We start from the raw sequence: 24,344 nt of genomic DNA, 5'->3' as shown, positions 1-24,344 counted from the left end.
TTGAGCATGATTTGTATAAGATTCAAACTTAAATGTATACCCTTTTTCCCCAAAGGTTTTGAGCCTTGTCGGACTCTAAGTGATACTGACATAGAGTTGGAGGAACGGTTTCGTAGAGGTGTTTTATCCTTTGTTGTTCACTTGTACTTGACAGCTTGTACTCGTAACATTTTAACATTGTGTAATATTAAATGGTTTTTCTTCAGCCTTTGTTTCTTATTAAATAAAGTAGCCACTATTAGTCTATTACAAAAATAGAACTATTATGTGGTTATAACAGCAATAATTAAAAGTAGAAACAAAATAGTAAAGATCCTACTTAAACCTCCTACGTAAGACATGGTAAAGGGCGGCCCATTAATTGGGCCTAAAACTTAAAACATAAATGACTTAAACAGCTGGGCTTGAAAGCTGGGTTGAAGGCTGGCCCTATGGAGCTTTAAAGTTAGCTGCTGCAAGCTGTCTCTTCTTCCTAGGAATGTACCACTGTTTGAACCTTGGATTTCAGTACTTCAATAGCAGTAGGACTCATTCAGAAAACCACTATTCTATTGTCAGAATCACATCAGATTCTGCAGGTAATTCTGTCAGCAGAACAGACCCATCAACTGTAATTTTAACCCATTCTGATTTGTTTGACACAAGCTACAGAAATTTTCCCTATTTTGGTTCTGTTTACTGTGTCTGTGATCCTGCTGTTCTGTCTTCTATTAGAACTTTTCGGGTTGAAGATTAGATCAAATTACCTTCGAGTCTACCTGTCCACAAAATTCGGGTCTCATCCAAGCTGACATGGCAGATATTGTGTACAGACTACGTAAGGATCATGAGGACTATAAAGCATTGTGGTGAAAAATTGACACGGAATATTCAACAAATTAATATCCTCATTTTACGTCTAATATTTTCCATATATACTAGGAAATTGATCATGCCATCATATGATAATGATGTTGACAATCCCATATCCCACTATTTTAAAAGAACTGGTCAAGGTCATTAAGAAGGTGATAAAAATTAGCAGAGCATCTACTCTATACTTAAATACATACAACCATAGTTGTCACGGCGTCTAGGCGACCCAAGGCATTGAAGAGGGTCCAAAACCAAGACAACACCAATTAGGCGACAAAGGCACCCAAGTCGACCAAGGTGCCTGGACGCCTAGGCGGCGCCTGTGATGCCTTGACAACTATGCATACAACAGATGTTCATGTAGTAGTTGGACATTTCTATCTAGCAGGTTATCATATTTGGAGTTAAAAAGTAACCAGCATCATGATAAGCAAAATATAAATATAAATCTTTTTTTTATAGTTAGGCCTTGAGGAGAGTTGAACTCATAACCTCTTATTTGTGAGGTGTTGGTCCTTGCCAACTGGACAACCCCTTAGGGTAAAATATAAATAAAAATCTTGGCAAGCTAGAAAGTAACATATGATGCAGAAATAGATGCCAACACTAACAAGGCCAGCAAACCAAGCAATACTTGCCTTTCAACTCAATTGGAAGGCCATGGCAATCCCAGCCAGGGACATAATGGACCTTATAATTTTGAAGAAGCTGCAAATATTCAAAAAAACATAGATGAATAATAATGAATGAGGACAGCATGAAAAGAATTTGCAAACAAAAATGTGCTCACATAAAAAATAACCATGTACATAAATACAAGTTTCCACCTCAACCTTGTTAAAGAAATTAATCAATAGATATGCTTACTGTTTTTGAGATTTTGTCCATGCATATTCTAGCATCTCAACATCTAAAGAGTTTACAGGCTGTAACAACAAAATGCAAATGTGCATGGATTTGGGATTAATACAAAATTTTACCTCTGCCCCCCCCCCCCCCCCTGCCTCTTTTGTGGAGAGAGAAACGATAAGTATAGGAAGGTGGGACAGAATCAGATCAATTATTCTCATATATATATACTTCAAGGAAAACAAAATAGAACAGTACTGGATTTTGTTTTAAATTGGACCAGATGGTGAAGCATTCAGGACCATAAGGCATAACAGCATGCTTGACACCTATCTCTTCAGGAGGATCACATCGCTTAAGCAGCAGACGTCTCACCCAGTTGATTTGCTAGATTGAGGCATGATAAAGTAGCCATGCTGAGAACATCAAGGATGATAGCTTGGGAGTTGTTGACAATTAGGTGCCCTGTGTAAGGGTAATCAAGAATGTTGAGGAATTGATGATAACTATCCAGCGGGGCAAAATTAATCAACACTTTCAGGAAAAAGTGTCAGTACAAATCATAGATGGATCAAAGTTAAATAACTAAATATAATGTGGGTAAAACTTTGGAAGTTAAAAGAGAGACCAAATTGAACTAGAAGCTGAATTTTAGTTGTTGAGGAAAGAATTTAAATTGTCAAGGGGAGCAACTGAACCCAGCATAGGGTGATGTCACAGAAGGTTATCTATTAGAACTAGGCAAAGGTGGGAGGCGAAGTCAATTTAGAAATATTCTCCAAGTACTTTATTTGGTTAGAAATCTATGTGGAGTAGCGTCGTTGCAACGCCATTTTTAGTAATGGATTGCCCCTAGTCTATATTAAGGTTTGAAATTTTGATAAGTAAGCCATTTCACCCCCTGCCGAAAACCGAAATGTTTTGGCAAAAGGGCAAGTGGGGTTGCAATTTGGTCCATTTGAGCAACTTCAGTGATTTTTATTTAAGCATGACTATATAGGTTAAGAATCATTATATTGGCCTATTGGGGGGGGACTAAAAGTGGTAGTTTGGCTTCAGACCCTATGTTTCTACTGTATAGCATAGCCCACTGTATCCTTTCCCTTATAATTTATATAAACTATTCCACACATAATTTAGGCTTAGAAAACACAACATTCAATCAAAACAATTGAAATACACATTAGAATGAAAAGCCATAAAATTAGCAAGCATTCCACAATTATCGAAGAGTAAAACCATTTAACATTATAATCATACATGAATCCACAATCCATTGTCAAAAAGTGTCATCATAGATGCTTAATAAAGTACAAATTGCCAATTATTTGACATTCAATAATACAAGTTTACAACCCTAGGCCTAATTCAATACCACATACTATGGGAACGTCAAAATCACTACTAGATTGATGCTTGGACTCTGACATATGAGGAACATGTCATAATCTGCCTGAAGAATCTCTCAAAGTCCACCACAGCAGTGCTATAAATGGAAGCAACAACATATGCAAGGTAACCTAACCTAGAATATAGATCATAGGGCTGTGAAAGGGCATATTTGGACCCACTGTAACTGTTTGGTGGAGCAGGCATATATGTTTACAGGGTCAAGTATGAGAAGAGGCTCTCCACAAAAGATGACCCATCTTGTGACTGATCCTGGATTAAGGGAGGAATGAAGAGCCATCACTATACTGGCCATATCCATCATACCAGAACTGCACGTATCTCAGGCAAAGAAGGGTGCACGCCATTTCCCATACCGAGTATATCCACCACCCTCCTCAAGACTCAGGCCTTCAAAAGCACCAGACAACCTCATAATGTCTGCATCTATCTTCTTCCTCTTGCATGAACTTACAACGTGGACCTCTCAAGTAGCCTCACGTGCACCATGGCCTACATCTTGTATGGCTCATCAATCTGCTACATGTTGTATTGTTGTTCTTCCTCCATCCTTCATCCTGAATATCACCTACAACTGCAGGTTGATCACCCCCATCATCATCATCACTAGCAGTACAAGCACCAGCAAATGCAGATGGTGTTGGTGTGTTAGTGACGGTTGATGCAGGCCAGTCGATATCTTCCTCATCATCTCCCAAGCTAGGTTGGGATTGAAACGGTTATGATGGCTGTGTGAACCTGGCCCCCGCATGAGTGCATGACATAAATATGTTGACACAAGCATCCATCTGCTCTGCAATCTCGGCATGGTGGAGAACCAGTTAGAGGAGAGGGGAAATATGAGAAGAAACTCTGCAGGGGGAGAGGGAGCATACATCCACACACTCACGTTGAGCAACCAACACCTTCTATTTTCAAATCTCTACTCCCATTATTGGAATACAATGTATAAATAAGGAATATCAAAAGAATCCTAGTGGGAATGTAAAATTCTCTCCTAATCCAACTCTAAAAAAGAAAATAACCTGTAACCAAAGCTTATCTATCTCCAACATATCCTACCCAAAACAAATGAAAGACATAAAAAGTAACTAAAGTACTTCCAACCATTGTTGGACCAAAAGCCTGGGTTGGACCGGTTCTGTCTGGGATTGGGATTCCAAAGCCAGTCGTGCTTGTCCAACCAGACAAATGCTACTGCATCACGGAGTTAGATCTACCTCCAGGCTCATCTAAATCAGGGGCACTAATGTAGACTTGTAGAGCTAAGTCACAAGCAACTCCACTCTAGAATAGGATCTTCAATACAACCAGATCAGACACTAATTTTAGTCTCAGCAACAGTATATGAAACAGCCACCAACAGTAAATAAACAATAGGGTAACAAACCCAAACAACCCTTAACAATAACCCATACAGGTTTAAAATACCTCAGCCAAAGAATAAATCAAACAGCAGCCTAATAAGGCCTATCCCGGAGCATAAAACTGGGGTTGAAACCCAGAAATTCTGAGAACCTCAGGTAAGCAACAAACAGCCACTTGATGGGCCCTCCCATCGAGTTTAGGTTCCTATGGGGTGGTTTGGTCCTCCAAATCTCAGATTAATCCAATGGCCTGATGCTGAGTTATAAGCAGGTCATGAAATGGGAAAGTGGGTTTCAGAAATAGAAAGTAAATGGTCAGATGTACAGAACAGTGGAGTCGAAGCTGCAGCAGGATCCATGAAGAAACACAGAACCGTAGGCTTGTTTTGGGACATTCTCCAATCAACCTAGATCACAGCATCCAAAATGACATTCTTTGATGGATCCACAGGAGGTTTCAGCACCAATAATTACTTTCAGTTGAACTCAGTCACGTAGGAGACAAAATTCACAATATGCAAGTAGAGTAAGGTAACGATTGGCTAGAAAGATAAGATAGATTGGATCAAGCTTCTCACTCTATCCTAGGCATCTCACCCACAAGGTCTCTCACCTCAGTGTTTCACACAGCTATCTTGCATAAAGCAAAATTTTCATTCATCTAAAATTGTGGGGAGAGCTCTATGGCTCATACAATTATATAGACTTGCTGAAATACAAAAAAAAAAAAAAAAAATAGAAAGTATTGAAAAGGATAGTACTATAAGCCCCTTACAAGGGAATTTTGAGACTTGCACACTAAGAAAACTAAAGTCTTAGCTAAGTAAACAAAGGCTGAACTAAATTAGAATGTAAATAAACAAAAAGATAACAAGAATCTTCAGCCAGCTGTCCCCCATGATCTGCCTTTGAGTGAGCCAGATACACCCAACCTGCAAGGGTTGGCACCAAGGCTGGTTGGCCCGATGGCCCGTGGTTCTGGTCCACTTATGGTGAATCTTGATTCTTGAGCCAGACCCTTTGAGTTCTTGCGACTGTACTTGCGGCCCAAGAACTTGTCTACATCAGGCACCTCACTCCTTCATCCACTTGTAGAGGGATTTTCCTCTTCTGAATCCTCCTAGAAATTATTGGTGAGCTCAATTGAGTCAGTGTACTTCTCCAAGCCCATCTGTATATAACCCCCCTCTTTAGCCTAATGTTATAGTGCACAACTGCACATACACCAACTTCTGTAGCCATTCGTGACCCAATCAGTTCCTTTTTTAGTGTACAAGGGAAAAAGTACTCCGCAATCGACAACCAAACCGGCAAGCCTTGATTCAGCAGCAAATCAAATGTTTTTGGTGAAAAAAATTGTGGTTCCCAAGCAATTTTGCAGCTTTCAGGTGAAATGCTAGAAATATCCAACAAAATGAGTTGAAATTTTGTTGAAATCTGGCTTTCGGATAAGGAGTACGTATTGTTTCACTGAAATGACCAAAACTATACATTGTTTCGGTCATTTCAATAAAAAGTTTCGGCAAAAGTTTCGCCTAATATTGCATCCCTTTTAACTCGACGGCTACTTCATAATATTCCGTAATTTCACCAAAATTTCGAAGATTGGTCTTTATGTTTTGCACAATTACAGGTGCACTTTAAGAAATGTTTAGAATAGAAAAAGAAACATGCTGGCAATAGTATATATGTTGACTAAACTTCCCAAAAAACTACTCATCATGAAACGAGGTCTCGCCGAGATCTCGGCAAGATCTCGGAAATATCTCAGTTTTTTGCAAACCGAGACGAGACCAGTTACAAAATGAGAATAGTGCATTGTCTCAGCCGAGATCTTGAACGGTTCGACTGAGACTAAACAAAACCCAGAAATAAAATGGCCTTCAACTCGACTCAGACCAATCAAAATCTCGACTGCTCTCGGTCGTCTTGCTGGTTTCGGCAGAGAACCTCCAAAAAACTTGGTTTTGACCCCATTTTTCGACCGAAAATCGCCAGATTGAGCGGAGATACTTCGGCAAACATCGAACTTGCAAGATCTACAACAAATCCAAAGAACTTTGAAAAAGATTTGAACATTCCAAGGTAAACTTTTCCCTAAATCTCTCTTTCTCCAAAAAATATGTTCAAATCTTGGTGGTCAGGTGTCAATTTAATATATGTTACACAGCTTTAGCCGATCTATGACTTGATGGAGTCCGATTTATTTAAGTTGTTTTACATTAATTGTATGCTTTGATTGCTTTCTATTACTAAGTTATGTGTAGAATAGGGCCTATTAGTACATCATAGCCTACCAACCTAGGGTCCAAAGTCAAACTCCTATGACCAAACTAGGTCAAGAAACTACTGAAACCACCAAACGAGTTCAAAAAAAAAAAGTGCACCAACTCGCCGAGATCTCGGTCCAACTTGGTGTTTGGCCTTAACTAAAACCAGGTCCGAAACAGAGTTCTCGAACCATACTACTCAATAATTTCTAAAGTTCAATGGAAATATCAACAAGTCAGTAGCAATGCTTATTCTCTTCCCTGCATCGAAAAGCTATGTTTATCCATAAAATAATCACAACTTTAATTCTACTTTACATAGATAAACCATAGGTACATTAAAAATAGTATATCGAATTGTATCGGCCAATACAATACGATTGATAAATGGGTTCATGGGTGCATTAATACATATCAATGTGTTTCGGCCGATGCAGCTCGATACATCTCAATACATACCGATACCATCGATACCATCGATACATTCCATAAAAAAAACCCTTTTCACTCACAGACTCAATCAGAAGCTTAATAGAACATGGATGTCTCAGTCAGTGGGTCAGAGCATCAAACACCATCACCCAGTTAAAAACTCTCAGCAACTTCTAAAACCTCAATACCCCCCCCACCCAAACAGTTCCCTATCTTCAATCGAGCCACAACAGTGACGATAGCAAAGAGACTCATTGAATTGAACACCATCCTTAGAACCGAAGAAGAAGAAAATAAGAAGAAAAAAAGAGAACAAAACCGGAGAAGAAGACTGGAAAAAAAAAAAGGCAGAGAGAAACAGAGAAGAAGAGGAGGAATAAGAATAAGAAAAAAGAGGGGAAAAAGGACTTATCGGTTGGGTCGCTGCCAGTTGGATCACAGTTGTAAGGGTTTCTTCTCCTTCTCCTCTTCTTCTATTCTGTTGCTGTTAAGGATTTCTTCTCAGCCTCTTCTCTTCTTCTATTTCCATAAGTTTTTTTTTTATTCATATTACATGCATGTGATTCCATGTACTTGGTGTACGGTGTACCAAAAGTTTGTACAAAAAACACAATGAAACAATTAGGCAACCACAAGCCTGTGTGGCCAAAAGTGCCTGGGCATCTAGGTGACGCCTTGACAATTATACATGCACTTAGAAACTATAGGATTACAAATGAATGCATTCAGGAATGTACAATAGCACGAACAGGTGACAAGATGAAATAAAGACAATTGAGATGGTCATGTCAGGTAAAATGGAGGTAGGTGACTGCATCAATGACTTACAAGACACAATAGGAAGTCTCTAAAAGACATCGGAATAGCCAAAAGGCTTGCATAAGATAATTAGAAAAGACATAAGCACATCATTAAAGAAGACATGGCCAAAATAAAGATGAAAAGCAGAACTGGATATTCTACACAACCTTAGTATTAGGGATACAGCTTTATTTGACACATGAGTTATTTACGCACATGTAGATTTATTCATTAATGTACACATGTATATACATATGTATGCATGACTCCATGTACATACATGCATCCAGGCATTATCTTTTATGCATATATGTACACAAGTATTGTATTTCTGTACCTAAAATGCATGTGGAAGTAGAGGCTACTGGAACTAATACTCATTACTGCATAAGCTAAATGTTGAAAACACTATAAATTCGAAATTTAAAATGTGAGTTAAGAAACAACAAGACCTTATACCGATTGATAATATCTTTCAGAATCTTATTTAAAGCATGGCCACAATGTAGAATTCCATTGGCATATGGTGGACCATCATGAATGATGAAGCTTCCCTGCCAAAGTAATTCGAAGTCATCAGTTAAATTCATGCAAAATTTACGAAAGGAACACGAGGTAAGCTATGAACCCACCCCATTATTCCTATCGACAACTCTCTTGAAGACCTGATTATCATCCCATAGCTTCTGAATTTGAGGCTCCCTAACAACAGCATTTGCCCTTAGATCAAATTTTGTCTTGGGCAGATCAACAGTGTCCTTATACTTTCCATTTTCTTGCTTCGTACCTGAAGCAGCTGAAACATGCTAACCAATCATAGAAGAAACTTCTTGTTTCTTGAAAACAGATTATGAATGCCTCTTAGGAAGAATATAGACCCAAGGCAGTACAAACATATGAAGAAACTTTTATGGAATGATGCTATGCAAACTGGAAAATGGTACAAAACTAGACCTTCTGATGCCTTCCTTGCTGCAATGATTAGTCCACTATATCTTCTCTTTGAAATGGTAGCACAGTCTTCACCCAAAAAAGTAGAATAATGCATGGCATTCAAGATAGGGAAGACTTTATTCAAAGAGCTCTTTCTAAAACCTGTCCTTTTTCCACCATTTATATGAGTTCTCTGCGACAAAATCTGGTCATAAAGAACATTCAATCAGTTAAAGGATGCTACTTTAATATTGAAAGAGAAGAACCTCTTCCCCCCCCCCCCCCCACAACACCACTTTTTTATGGTGAATAAAGAGAATGATCAATCCATGATTTAAAATACCAAGGCAGTGGACACCTAAACATGTGTAAAAACTAATATATTTCTCCCCCATCACTCAAAAGAAGTATGGCCAGCCTATCGCATATAGCGTACTTTCGGAAAGGTATGCATTTTGCAGGTATCAGAGTTCATCATTACTGCACACACATGACAATCCTGTGCCTATAGATATAGATATTACTCCTGAGTAGAGACAATGAGGAGAAAGTCAATATGCGTGGCTAACATTGAGCAAATTCCCTAAAATCTTATGGTTTTTTATTAAAGCTTATTTAATCTTTGTTCCACGATAGAGTTTAGGTGTAGACACCAAAGATCTTCTGTTTAGAGGGATAGGGGAGAGGAAGGATTTGGTACTAACTATAACTACATATATGCCACAGCCAAGGGGATTCGGACACATCTTTAATAACGCTTGGGCTTCCAAACTCACCCAAGACTTGTTCATCATCAATCGTAGATAAATACGAATCCTATGAATGTAATGAATGAACTCACATTGCAACCACATATTAACAGACGACAACCAAATCTCCCATCTTCATGTATATCATTTGACAGCTTAAATTCCTTATCAGAGATGAACATGTGATTCTGAAGATTATCTTAGAAGCATTTTAAATCATTTGACGAACAATCAACTCTGTTCAAAATGTTCGATCAGTATATACATTTTTAAAAAAGCACTGTGGATTGCCAAATATATAATAAATAAAAATCAATAGAGGCATGGGTCGTGTGGATTAATTGAAGTATATAGAACAGTTCATGATCTTGTAATGTAAGCAATGATAGAAGCATGAGAGGATACCCTGTACGGAGAGGTTTGCATCGCCATTTTTGCTTCTATATTGGGAGCAGATGCAGACGGGTATCCTGTGAAAAAAGTGATTAGGCGCACTACTGTCATTTATTTGCTAAGCTGCTTTGTTGAAGTGTGCATTGAGAGTCAAGACCATTATTAATACAGGAATGGCAAAAAAACAGGTGTCCAGACATGTTTAAAATGGTTCAAAACTTGAATGGGACAGTCAAAAATCCGATCAAATATTTTGAGAATGGAAAAAATTCAAAAACAGAAACTTTGAATATTAAACATTTAAATTTAAAAAATTCGAGACCAAAAATAAGGCAATATATTCAAATAAATGGAGGAATTATTACCTAAATGCTTGCATCCAAAGTAAAACATCCAACAAAAAATGCATATAATATTCATAGTCCATCCCAAATATCATAGCCCTTTCTAAACTCCAAAATCCAAGCACCATATAAAAGATATAGGGTTTTCTTCCCCATCACTATGCCTAGTGAAGTATAACGCTTCACAATTTGCCACATGGTAGTACATGGGTTAGAAGTATGTGGGGTCCTCTATCACATGGACTAACCCATGTACTGCTAAGCAGCAAATAGTGGAATGTCATACTTCACTAGGAATAGTGACGCCTAGAAGAACCCAAAGATATATTACAACTTCAAAGATACATTTCACATTAAAAAAAGAAAAAATATCAAAGATTTGCTTTTGTCTACCCAATCACACTGAGATATCACATGTTATTGAAAGAACCGTCTTCAACATAGGCTTAGAACAAATATGCCCCCCCACATGAAGGTAGAGCTTTGTTTATCAAAATGACCGCGAACAATTGAGATTTGGGCTGCTATTACCTTTGATGTCAGGAACAAGCTACTTCCAATCCACTCATTTTGTCCTAACACTGAGAGGAATCGGCATCTTGCTTCTGCTTCGGATCTCCCTCTTATTGCTGCTCCTCACCCTTAATTTTGTAACCACCCTCTATTTTGATTACTTTTTCATTTAACTGTCTTGTTTGTATTTATTGTTTTTTCCTAATTAATATAATTTTCCATTCACCCAAAAAAAATTAATTCTAAATATATGATCACATACATTTCTCCATAATTTAATTCCGCTAGTGTTTGCAACCGGTCCTAACCCAAATAAAGGAGGTTTGGTGCGTCAAGTCGGCAGCTGGCACCAAAAAAACCCTAACCAAACCTTTTTACTTGGATTCTACAACCTTATATTATCAATGTTATGCTAGGGCATTCCCACCAGAATAAGCGACATGCTACACTATGACCAAGGTGTACTGAAAAGTGAGCAAGAGCTAGGGCGCCCAGATAAGGTGACAAGTAGGTAAGGGTTCTCGCACCGTAAACGAGTGCAGGTAAAGAAGCTAGTCCAAAAGTGCAGGAATAGACTAGCATCTTCGAAAATTAGATCTTTAATAGGTAAGAGTCTAGAATTGATAGATGTTATGAGAAGAAGGAGGATTAACATAGCATGTATTTAAGAGACTAGATGGTAGGGTAAAAAAGCTAAGGAGTTGAATGACTTTAAACTTTGGTATACGGGGGATAAAAGTAATAGAAGTGGAGTGGGCACAGTAGTTTATAAAGAATTAAAGAATGAGGTGGTGGATGTGAAAAGATTTGGATATAGGATTATATCCATCAAGCTTGTGTTGGAGAAAGAGGTTGTCAATATAATTCGCGCTTACGCACCTCAAGTAGGATTAGATGAAAGTAGTAAGTTACAATTCTAGGAACACATGGGCGGATTAATGTAAAGTTTTGGTCAAATAGAAAAGATTATTATAGGTGGTGATCTGAATGGACATGTTGGGAAAGATCGTAGAGTCTATGAAGACATATATGGAGGAAATGGTTTTGGAGAGAGGAATGAAGGGATCTCAGTTTTAGATTTTGTTGTGCCTTATGATTTATCCATTGTAAATACTTACTTTGAAGGAGAAGAACGTTTAGATACCTTCAAAAGTGTGCATCATAGTAAGTTGGCAGCCAAATTGATTTCTTCCTAACTAGAAGGTCCAATAGACTGTTATGTGAGGACTGTAAGGTTATACCAAGGGAGAGCCTAACCATACAACATAGATTAGTGGTCATGGATATGTAGCTCACTATGCAGAATCGTAAGAAAGGTGAGCTTATTTACCCTAGGATAAGGTGGTGGAGCTTAAAGGAGATACTTTGAAATCATTTACTGATAAAGTGGTCAAACAAGTGTGACTTTAAGGGAGACACTAATACGATGTGGAACGATATGACTATTTGTATTAACAAGATTGCTAAAGATGTCTTGGGTGAATCGAAAGGAAAACATCACTCCTTTAGTGAGACTTGGTGGTGGGATGATGAGATTCAAGCAGCCATTAAGACTAAGAAAGCTAGTTTCAAGACATGGCAAAGGACGAAGGATGTAGAGGATCTGCAAAGGTTGAAGTTTGCCAAAAATGAAGCTAAAAAGATTATGGGAAAAGCAAGGGCAAAGAAATATGAATATCTCTATAACAATCTGAGCACAAAGGAGAAAAAGATATCCATAAAATAGCTAAAATGAGCAAAAGGAAGAGTAGAGATAACCATGTTAGATGTATTAAATGTGAAGATGGTAAGTACTAATAAGGGTTGAGGACATTAAGGAGAGAAGGAAAGTTTATTTCTGCAGCCTAAAATGAAGAATTCCGAGTAATAGCGTCCCGAAGACTGCGTTACCCATCAAGACACACATGACGTAGATGTATACGAAAAATTAGGGTGTCTAAAGTGAAAGAAACTTTAATGAGGATGAAAGTAGGCAAGGCACTAGGGCCAAATGAGGTCCCAATAGAAGTGTGGAAGAGCTTAGGAATCTGTGGTTTATCTTGACTAACCAAGTTGTTTAATAAGATTATGAGCACAAGGAAAATGCCAGATGAACGGAGGAAAGCATTGTGGTTTCGATTTACAAAAATAAAGGTGATATTTAGAGCTACAATAACTATAGAGGCATAAAACTAATGAGTCGTACTATAAATTATTGGAGAGGGTTATTGAAACCCACATGAGACAACAAACTACTATTACAGAGAACCAATTTGGTTTTATACCAGGTTGACCCAACAGGAGCTCTTTATTTAGGAGACTAGTGGAAAGATTTAGAGATTGCAAGAAGGATATCCATATGGTCTTTATTGACCTAGAAAAAGCGTGTGATAGAGTCCCTAGAGAGTTAATTTGGCAAGTATTAAAGAAGAGAAGTGTTTCAAGTAAATATGTGGACATAATATCTATGATGGTGTGATGATTAATGTACGAACTGTGGGGTGTTAAGTTAGTGGATTCAATATGAGGTTCCTTAGTGTATGCTTTATGTTGATGATATTGTTTTGGTGGACGAGACACAAGCAGGGATTAACGCTAAGTTGGAGTTATGGAGATCAACCTAGGAATCAAAAGGTTTTAAGTGAAGCAAAACGAAGACGGAGTATATGGTGTGAAACTTTAGTTACACGAGGACGGATACTGAGATGGTGAGATTTGATGAGAGGGCGATTCCGCAAAGTGATAGTTTTAGTTATTTGGACTCAATCATAAATAAAGAAGGTGATATAAAGGATGACGTTTCACAGAAAATTAAAATAGAAACGTTTCACAGAGAATTAAAATAGGATAGATGAAGTGGAGAAGTGCATCCAGAGTATTGTGTGATTGACGAATTCCTTTAGAACTTAAACAGTTAAAAGAAAGTTTTATATGAAGTAGAGAGGTGCATCTCGAGTGTTGTGTGATTCACAACAGAATGTTTAAGGTCTAGAGTTTTTTTTTGGGGGGGGGGGGTGAATAAATAAATATATAAAACACCAAAGAAGAAAGAAATATTACACGGCAAAGATGCCACCAAGAAGCACTAGGCCCCAGACAAACAAAGAGAAAAGCAATAGGAACAAAACAACAACCCAAGGACTGATGGATAATCAAAACTGGATCATCCCAAAAGGAGCAATAACGAGCCCACACTTCTGATCTTCCAAGGGCATCAGATTTTCCAATCGCCAGTTAAGAAAATAAGGGGCAAACCTAATATAGTGACTTTTCCCCCCTACACCAAGCAGAGACTTGAGTGTCTTCCCAATGGAGCTCTTCCTTGTTTTGCTTTAACTCTGACCCTTCCTCCAGATTGTCAACATGTTGGATCAACTCTTCAGTATGGTTCAACTCTAGATCTTCCACTTGAGAGAGACCAACCAAGGAGACGACATTTCAGTCTCAGATATGAAGGAATGATTTTCCCTTCTGACTCCAAACTGGCCTCACAAGGGATAGAGTTATCATCCATATTTGCAACCTTAGACATATCATCAACTAGTTGATCCAAGATGTCAATCAAAAAAGTCTCATTGTTGGGATCCTCAACATTTTCAACCTGCCCATGGAGAAGGGGCTTGTGAGAGGAAGAAGACTTCTTTTCTCTTTGTTTTTTCCTATTCTTTTTCTTTTTCTTGAGCTTATCATCATGAGCGAACCAGATATCTTCAGTCCATTCTTCAACCTTGTCCACCATATCATAAATTTGACCAGCCTCAAATGTATTTCCATGATTTGATCAAAAGTTTTCTTATCTATTTTTTTGATATTTAGAATCGATTGGTTGTACCTATACCTATAATAATAGGAATGACTCGCTATTCACTTAGTTTCTGGGTCATAATTATTATGGAGGAGAGAGATGGTCAAGTGGTTTAAGGTGTATGAGTTGTTGATTGCTTATCCGCAACCAATAACACCTCCAAATGATTCACATGAGCTGACTCAACATCCTTTAATGTAGGAGGAAGATCAATTAATTTTGAAATTTGCTCATCTCCTACATTCACCACCTCATTATTGGATACCACATCCATTCCCACATTCATAGGAGCAAATCTGCTAAAGAAAGAAGAGTTCAAATTCTTCTTCATCGCTTGTCGCTTTTTAGGATTCCCCTCAATGACCACCAACAAATCTGCCAAATCTCTTAAGAGTCCCAAATCTATTACTCCATTTGATTTGTTATTCCATCTTCTTTATTTTAACTTCGATTCGAAGTTTGAAATCTGTCCGCCATTACACTAGTTTGGCTTTCACCAGCCATCACACCATGTGGAGGAGCACCGCCACCAGATTCTAGCCTAACAAATTAATGAAATGGAGAAAAAGGGTTGGAGAGAATAATAACTTGTGTCTAAAGAGAGCACAGCCATGTTCTATTTATAATAGAAGGGAAAAAGAAACAAATTACAAATATACCCTTAGGGCGACGCATACTTACAAGTATACCCAAAAAAACCCTTCAACCCAAATTACAACACTCCCCCTCAAGTTGGTGCATAGATGCCACACATGCCCAACTTGCATAGAATAGAATGGAAGACCTTCCTACTAAGCCCTTTAGTAAAGACATCAGCCAAGTGATCACCGGACTGAACAAATGGGATACATATAACTCCTTGATGAAATGACGGTCTATCTCCACATGCTTCGTCTTGTCATGCTGAACTGGATTATGGGCAATACTAATAGCAGACTTGCTATCACAGTACAGTGTCATGGGAGGATTAGAACTAATACCAAGGTCTTGAAGAAGATCCTTAAGCCATAACAACTCACATATACCCTGTGCCATGGCACGAAACTCAGTCTCTGCACTTGATCGAGTAACCAAAGCTTGCTTCTTACTACGCCAGGTCACAAGGTTACCTCCTACAAAGGAACAATAGCCAGATGTGGATCTTCGATCATCTGGGGAACCTGTCCAATCAGCATCTATGAAGGCCTCTATACACATGTGATTGTGAGGAGAGAAAAGGATCCCTTTTCCTGGAGCCGACTTCAAGTACCTTAGAATACGATTCACAGCATCTAGATGAGTTGAATATGGATCATGCATCTACTGACTCACCAAACTTACAGCATGAGTAATGTCTGGTCGAGTATGTGAGAGATATATCAATCTCCCAACTAGTCGTTGGTATCCTCCTTTGTCAACAGGTTCACCATCCTCACTCTTTAGATGTGTGTTTGCTTCAAGAGGAGTATCAACAAAACGACAGCCAAGCATCCCAGTCTCAGATAAGAGATCTAAGATATATTTTCTTTGAGAGAGAAAGATATCACTAGAAGAGTGAGCAACTTCAATACCAAGGAAATATCGTAGTTGCCCCAAATCTTTAATCTCAAACTCCTGTCCCAAAAAGAATTTCAACTTGGTAATTTCAGCTGAGTCGCTTCCAGTGATGACAATGCCATCAACATAAACTATGGGGAGTGTAATGTGAACACCATATCTCTTAATGAACAAGGTATGATCAACATTACTTTGAGTGTACCTGGCTGTGATCATAGCCTTATGGAAACGACCGAACCATGCTCTAGGTGACTACTTCAACCCATATAATGCATGCTTCAGTTTGCAGACTTTCCCATGGGTTTCTTTACTTGTGAATCCTTGGGGAACTTCCATATATACCTCTTCTTCAAGCTCACCATGAAGGAAGGCATTTCTAACATCAAGTTGTTGTAGCTCCCAGCCCGAGTTAATAGCACATGAAAGAATGACCCGAATAGTGTTCAACTTTTCAATTGGTGCAAACATCTCCTAATAGGCAATCCCATAAGTTTGGATAAACCCCTTTGCAACAAGTCTCTGGCTTTATATCGGTCCTCTGTTCCATCAGCTCTCTGTTTCACACTTTCACTGTGTACACCCATTTGCAACCCACTGGTCTCTTGCCATGTGTCATTTTTGTTTAGGGCTCTCATCTCCTCTATCATATCATCTTTTCATCTCAAATCTGCCATTGCAACCTACCAAGACAGGGGAACAGAAATAGAAGACAAGGAAGATACAAATGCTCGATAGGAAGGAGAGAGAGAATCGAAAGACACAGTATAACATATAGGATGTTGAGTGCAACTCCTAGTTCCTTTCCGGACAGCAATAGGTAAATTCAAATGATCTATATCACTAGAAAGAAGAGGATTACCGAGCTCAAGGGAAACGGGATGTCCTGGATCTGAGGAGAGCAGTTGGCAAGGTACTGTAGTAGTAGTGATGATATCTATCGAATCCTTGCGAGAAAGAGACCGAGACCGAAAGAACACCTACAATGGTGATGCAGAATTATCACCAAACTGGGCTTCTTTTATTAAGAATAAGTCTAGGGTTGGGATATATATATGTTGGTCCTTTGATCCCAAGAGTTTTCAATGTAATAAGCCACTTTAATGAGCCTAAACTAGGGGTATATAGGTTGCATACGGGATTAGCCCAATACTGAGTTTATTTTTATGTCTTTTAACTAAACCGGTTCAAATTGGTTGCATCCAATTGGATCAATTTAAGTGATCATGTGACTTGGTTAAGTGATCATGTGATGTAAGTTGGGCTGGATTAGGACTCTATAAGTCCAGTCATGTTTTGAGTCTATTTCCTTTAGATTCTAGTTTCCTAGTTAATTTAAATTACCTAATAGGTTAGGGATAGGATTAGGCCTTTCCTTTTTAGTGTCTAAGTCTATTTTTGAGTCTTCTATATAAGTTTGTAAGGGAGGCCAGCATTGAACACAAATTTTGATTAATTAAAACTCAGCTTTATACTTGCTGCCTTTGTTGCTGCTATTGCTCCCTTGTGTGAGTGTTGCCTTGTGGATCTCAAGGTGCTAGGGTGAGTAGACTCTCACGACTCCTTGCGTCTGTCCAGTACCGGGAGGTTCTTCTTCTTCTTCAATCGAGCTTCTTCAAGCTGCTAATGCTGTGCTGCCTTTGAAGGAGATCAAACCAGTAAGTAATTTTAGTTTCCTACATATATCCTTCCCCTCTTCATCCTCTAACCTAATCCATCCTTTCCCATCGACCCAATCAGATCACTACAGCCAGCCTTCCATCCCCTCCATTAAACCTGCAACTATTCCTTCGAATTTTAGCTTGATCCCCAAGCATTCACCTTCCAACCATCAGATCTGTGCCAAACTTCCAGCAAACATCCCTCCCTCTCCCTCCTATACTCGATCCCAATTTGAGTCCCATCTGACCATCTAAACCCTAGTTTTGAGCCTAGATCCTTAAACCTAAAACCCGAAACCCTAACCCTAATTCTGCAGATTTTCAAACTTAACCAAATCCAATTATTTTTATCCCATAATAACCCCCTAGACCTGCATATTAAACCTATATAAGACCCATTCCCAAATTCCCATCCTAAACCCTAGAATTAACCCAAAACCTAGTGTTGTCCATTCGAACCAGCAACCCCTTTTGCTATTGATCCTGTTATCTGGCTCCTAGTAGGTCTCCTACCTAGCTAGGACTACATTAAATGGTCTAGTACTAGGTTCATTGTCAGTATTTGGCTGTCCCCCCTTAATAGAGTCCACATCAAGCTTAGGAAGAAATAAGGAGCGGCTGTCGAGAGGAACAACAAGAGGCACATCATCAGTACAACACTACCCCTCAAGAGGAGCCGCGGAAGACTAGTAGGCAGCGGACTCGTGAAACACGATATCCATAGAGACCAAAAGACGACAGGAAGGTGGATGATAGCATTTATAGCCCTTATGAGTACCAGAGTAGCCAACAAAGATGCACCAAAGCCCCAAAGGATCAAGTTTGCCAGCAAGGCGATGATTGTGTGCAAAACACACAACCAAAAATCCGCAGAGGAAGAGTAAAGGCGGAGTTGTGTTAAAGAACATCCAAAGGGGTACGGGAACCTAACACACGAGAAGGCATGCGGTTGATTAGGTAAGCAGTAGTAAGGACACCATCACTCCAATAATGTTTGGGTACATGCATTTCAAACATTAGAGCACGTGCGACCTCCAATAGGTGGCAGTTTTTATGTTCCGCAACACGATTCAGGGTTGGAGTATCCACACAGCTAGTCTGATGAACGATGCCAGCAGCAACAAGATAAGACTGAAAAAGAGATGAATGATGCCAGCAGTAAGCCAATAACAAGATAAGATTGAAAAGAGCCCTCACAATATTCCCGACCATTATCACTGCGGAGAACTTTAACTATAGCATTAAACTGTATTTTAATCATGCTATGAAAAAGTTGAAAACATTGAAACAATTCACTTTTATGATGCATCAAATAAACCTAAGTTGTACGGGAATGGCAATCAATAAAAGTCACAAACCAACGATAACCAGAAATAGATGCACAACAGGAAGGACCCCAAATATCAGAGTGAATGAGAGTAAAAGGAGCATTACTTATATTATCAGAAAGAGGATAAACAGCACAAGTTTGCTTGGCAAAAACACAAGCATCACAAAAAAAAATCTTCAGGGTTACATTTCTGAAAGAGATATGAAAACAAAAGATCAAGTTCTAATAGGAGGATGGCCCAAATTCTGATGCCATCGATGCAACTCCGATAGAGCGGAAGCAGAAGTAGACGAATCCAACTGATAAGCCTAAGCAATAAGAGCTAAAGCTGCAAGGTGAATGTCCTCAAGCAAATAGAAACCACCACTCAACCGTGTAACTTCCAACAAAACTCCTTCGTGTGGTGTTCTTTCCCACAATACTCACACTTCACAGGATCACGGTCAGATGAAGAACGATCAAAAGAGAGACCAAAACCTCCTCGAAACTGAGGACCAGAACCAGTATAGAGAGCAAATCTCTCTTGCAGAACCAGCTGAAGCATAGTTGTACGTCGACTCTCCTCAAGGTGAACAAGAGCATAAGACTTTTCCAAGGTAGGAAAAGGATCCCGACTGAGCACCTAGGATCGAATGTGATAATACTCCACATTCAAACCAGCCAAAATGTCATACACACGAACCATATCTTCATGTTTCTTGAAACCAACAGCATCAATAAAGCAAGTAGCCTGAAAGGTCTCATAGAAGTCAAGTTCCTGCCACATGTTGCGCAAATCATAATAGTACTGGGACAGAGACATCTCCTTCTGAGTGGTGCTATGAATCCTCTTACACAACTTATAGACTTGAGCTGCGTTTCCAACCTGGGAATAAGTCTCCTTTGCAACCTTCCAAATCTTCTCAGCAGAATCCAAGAGAAGATAACCACGAGCAATAGTCGAGGGCATAGAGTTGATCAGGAATGACATTACAAGGGAGTCATCCGAGATCCACTTCTGAAATGGACCAACAATTGTAAGCTTAGCAACATCACCCAAAAGATACCCAGTGAGGCCACGAGCAGTAGTAGGAAAAAAAAAGCCACGAGCAGCAGTAGAAAGAAAGCAAGAGCGAGACCACATCAAATAGTTGCTCCCATCCAACCTGATGGAGCTAACAAGGAATGGGGTAAACTCGCTATGGGGGCTGCGACTCACTCTGTCAATGGGTGTGGAGAGAGTATTATTTCCGTCGAACATGACTACTGATCAAAAGGAATCCCTACAACTCGCTATTAGCAGAACGAAGAAGGAAAAAAAGTTGTAGCATGGAAACGGATCCTACAATGCTAAACCCTTCTTCACACCAAAGATGAAAAGGGAGACCTGGAAGAGAAACCCAAATGGCAAGTTTTCAGATCAGCCTTCTGGAGCTGCATGCTTCATTCCCAGTGCCTAAGAATAATAGGACGACAAGCAAGGCCCAATGTTCACCTTCATGAACAGATGAGTTATCTTCTTCATCCGAGAATTTAAAGATAAAAATCCCATTTTCTAACAAAAAGGTGTTGACGATCCCTTTCAGCCTCCACATCCTAGATACAGCATCTTTAACCACTGAGAATGGAGGGCGACTGTCTACAAAGTGGCCTACGAGCGTGTTCTTCCATTTAAGAATTTCATCTTCAAAAGCACTGTTAGAGTATCTTGCAACTTTTCTTTCCCCAGACAAGGAAGGGGGCACATAATGGAGGTTTAAACCCTCATATCTCTTACCAACATCTACCCCCAAAACAACGACCTCCAAGGAACTCCCACTGACCTGCTGATCACCCTCTCACTCTCCGGCCCAGACCCAATTACACTCACCCGATTAGCACCTGCAACCCCTTCTCCCATCTCAGGAGCCTTCTCAACTAAGAATGCATCCATAGAACCAACCCTCATTCCAACAGCACCATTACTTTCACAACCCTTCAACCCTCAACCAGGACTGGACAATCAACCATCCTCTCACCCTCCGATTCCACCCTCCCAAACAGGGTAGGGAAAGCATTCCCATCAAACAAGGAAATCATGGCCAAAGCCATCCTCCCGTTAACAGACCTTTCCCATTCTCCAGGTGCCCATCCATTCGCATAACAATAAAAACAAAAAAAAAAGAGGAAGTGCTCGGTAGAAGAAGATACCTCAAACACACTCTCTCGCGATCTCTGCTCTGATTTGCTCTCTCAGATGAAGAATGGGGCTTGCATCTGCTAGGGCTCTGAACTCAATGTCTGTGATCTTCTTATTTCAATCTCTGGTTTCACGTTGCTTTCAGTTTCAGAATTCGATGGATTCAGATTGTGATCGGTTTCAGGGTTGCGATGGGGACAATGGGTTTTCAGAGTTACGATAGAATTTAGGTTGCAATGGGGACGTTGGGATTCAGGTTGTGATGGGGACGATGGGCTTCAGGGTAGCAATGGGGAAAATGGGTTTCAGAGTTAAGTTAGGATTAAGGTTGCAATGGACAATGGGTTCCAGAGTTACAATGGGATTCAGGTTGCGATGGGGACAATAGGTTTCAGGGTTAGGTTTCAGCTTTTTTTTGTCCTTCTCATTTTTGTCTTTCCATCTCTATTTCGAATCTGGGAGACCTCTACGCTGTTTGTACAGTTTCAATCATCACATGGAAGTATATCAGAACTGAAAGGAGAAGAGAAGAGGACGGATTTCATTTTTTTTTTTTCATTCCAAATTTCTTCTTTATTTAGTCTTCGAAAGCGGTGAAGATGATTTTAATTTTAAAGTGCTACTGGCAAAGAATGTTCAGCCCCAGAAATACATCTCCCTTCGGATATCAATTGGAGAATGCTGGACAAACGCTCTTCTCTGGAATCTCTGCTATCCTTAACCCTGTTGTCGTCCTTGAGACTCGATAACAGGTATTGACAACGCAGGTCTCTTGCATCAGAACGGCCTTTGGTATCTTGTGCCACAAGGGCATCAGAGACCTCTATAGAGGCTTTGGCACTTTCCTGATGGGAACCGTCCTTGCTCGTGCACTGTATATGACGGTGCTCGAGCTCACTAAGACCAGTGTGGGAACCTCAACGGTCCGCTGGGTTTCCCAAAACCGACGACCGCTATGATAGCCAACGCCGCCGCAGCGGGGCTGAGTGCTGCCAGCTCGTTTGGACACCGATGGCTGTCGTCAGCCAACGGCTCATGGTCCCAGGCAGCATCGTCAATCCCAACAGCCCCAGTATAACCCTTTGTAAATATCGTGGTGCATTCAAGAAATTTTTCAACGCTGGCTTGCGGGGTCTGTACAGGGGATTTGGAATGTATATATTGAATTACACAGAGAGAGATAGAGTGAGAAATTGTGACCTTTTCCTGTTATAAGAAGTCAGCTATCGCACGTTGTAACATTGTCGCTCGCTCTTCCCCCCGCTGGCTTTGTCGCAGAGTCAGAGACGAAGAACAGAGAAGGATGAGGGAGCTGCCGCTGCCTCACTTGCAGAGTAAACTCATATTGTAAGTGGAAAAAAAATAAAAAAACCACTCCTAGCGGATCACCTTATCGACTGCCCAAAAAGAAGGGGCGCAAACGTGCACACAGCTAATGGCCAAACACACCTTGAAAGTAGGGTTGTAAATGGATAAAATCTAAAATTCGAATCCGATCCGTATCCGTATATGTTTAAGGATATCCGTATTCATTTAAAAATATCCGAAAAAAAATCCAAATACTTCGATAAAAATAATCCAAAAAAAATCTAAATACTTAATAATAAAAAATAGGGAAGGTATTGGTACAAGGTAGATGCCGTGCATCAATGCATTCAATAGGGGGGGGGGGGCTTTATGGTCATTTCAAATGGGCATTTATAGTCATTTCAGACGGGCAATTATGCCCATCTGGTGGTACTTCTCATATAGGCCGTGTACATACACAATCGTGTATAAAAACTTATGCCATAAAAAATTAAGTAAATAATGATCTTGAGGGTTTTTTAAGATTAAACATGTTCTAGAATATGAGGAAAAGGGAAACATGATATAAGAGATATGGATTGAGAGTGAATTGTATCTGTTAGGGGGAGGAAGGTTCGGGTTACACAAGGCACAGATGTAAACGGATGGTCAGAAATCCAAATTAGATCTGCATCCGAATCCATTTAGAGGTATTCGTATTCAGCTAGGGAATATCCAGATCCAATCACATCCGAGTCGGATACGATCCGTTTACAGACCTACTTGGAAGCACACTGGGCGGGTGTAATGAAATTCCCCACACAATACGAGACTCATAATTGGACCAAGTTTCACCATATATTCGGGCCATTGATTTCCTACAAGTTTTTGTTTAAGTAGGGAGGTTCACATAGTGGGCCTCATTGGACCAACGTTCGCCATATATAATGGGCAAGGGATCTCATGCTGCCCCTTTATTATCAATTTATCAATTATTATTTTTTGGAAAGTAGTTTTCTGTCTAGGCCATTTTTTTGGACAGTAGTTTTCTGTCCAGGAGTGTGGCCAACGCCAGCACTCCCATGTGTCTATCTTTTGGCATCGATTATTCAGTTCAAGTTAGAGAATGCATAAACCAAAATTGTATTGTACCGATAATATGAACCTATTTTCAATATCGAAACTGTGCCAACTCAATTCAGTTCAGTTCGGGTTCTATTCGATTTTTTACCTATTTTTGTTGTTACATATTATTCAATTGAAGTTTAACAACAATATATATTAGGGGTTGATTGGAACAAGGTTTGGAAAGTATGTGTAGTTCGTGTAATTATTAGAAACATAAGGGAGGTCAATGTAATTAAGGCTTAGTACAAGGGAGATCCATGCAATTTACTCAAATAACGTTTCATTGGATGAAGACAAAGTTTTTAGTGGGTACGAATAGTAATTTACCAAGCCTAGGTCCGCCTTATATTCGGGTCAGGTTTGGTTTCCTATAAGTTTTCATGAATTGCATATATCTTATGAGAAATGGGGTATAGTTGCCATGTTGTATGGCAAGTGCACTAGTGCCGAAACCAATAAGATTGTGTAAGACTACAGGGCATCTCACAAAGGTGGGATTTAATTTCATGGATGGCGGGGTGATCATTTGGCCCTTCCTACATCTGGG

General features: G+C 39.6%; 2 protein-coding genes across 3 annotated transcripts in view; both read right to left on the bottom strand.

The window, feature by feature from the left end:
* The window catches only part of LOC122664050 (isoleucine--tRNA ligase, chloroplastic/mitochondrial), a 95,084-nt gene extending 72,447 nt beyond the window's left edge, over positions 1-22,637 (bottom strand). The window contains exons 1-7 of one of the 2 annotated variants that reach the window (XM_043859731.1): positions 22,583-22,637; positions 19,359-19,365; positions 10,072-10,136; positions 8,939-9,122; positions 8,617-8,780; positions 8,437-8,538; positions 1,494-1,563 (exon numbers count right to left, since the gene is read on the bottom strand). In XM_043859731.1, coding sequence (XP_043715666.1) covers positions 1,494-1,563; positions 8,437-8,538; positions 8,617-8,780; positions 8,939-9,122; positions 10,072-10,098 — 547 coding nt within the window. In that variant the 5' untranslated portion in view covers positions 10,099-10,136; positions 19,359-19,365; positions 22,583-22,637. The remainder of the gene's footprint in view (positions 1-1,493; positions 1,564-8,436; positions 8,539-8,616; positions 8,781-8,938; positions 9,123-10,071; positions 10,137-19,358; positions 19,366-22,582) is intronic. The other variant, XM_043859732.1, reaches the window with a different exon arrangement.
* Positions 14,275-19,768, bottom strand: LOC122665965 (uncharacterized mitochondrial protein AtMg00810-like). The gene is made up of 4 exons (XM_043862085.1): positions 19,651-19,768; positions 16,021-16,367; positions 15,550-15,939; positions 14,275-14,496 (listed from the first exon to the last, which is right to left on the bottom strand). The coding sequence occupies exons 1-4, from the start codon at positions 19,766-19,768 to the stop codon at positions 14,275-14,277; spliced, it is 1,077 nt and encodes a 358-aa protein (XP_043718020.1).
* Positions 22,638-24,344: the final 1,707 nt, after the last annotated feature.

The sequence above is a fragment of the Telopea speciosissima genome, chromosome 6 (assembly GCF_018873765.1).
Source record: "Telopea speciosissima isolate NSW1024214 ecotype Mountain lineage chromosome 6, Tspe_v1, whole genome shotgun sequence".
NCBI classification, from domain to species: Eukaryota; Viridiplantae; Streptophyta; class Magnoliopsida; order Proteales; family Proteaceae; genus Telopea; species Telopea speciosissima.
Note: the sequence above shows the minus strand (reverse complement) of the source record. Positions and strands in the feature narration are given on the sequence as shown.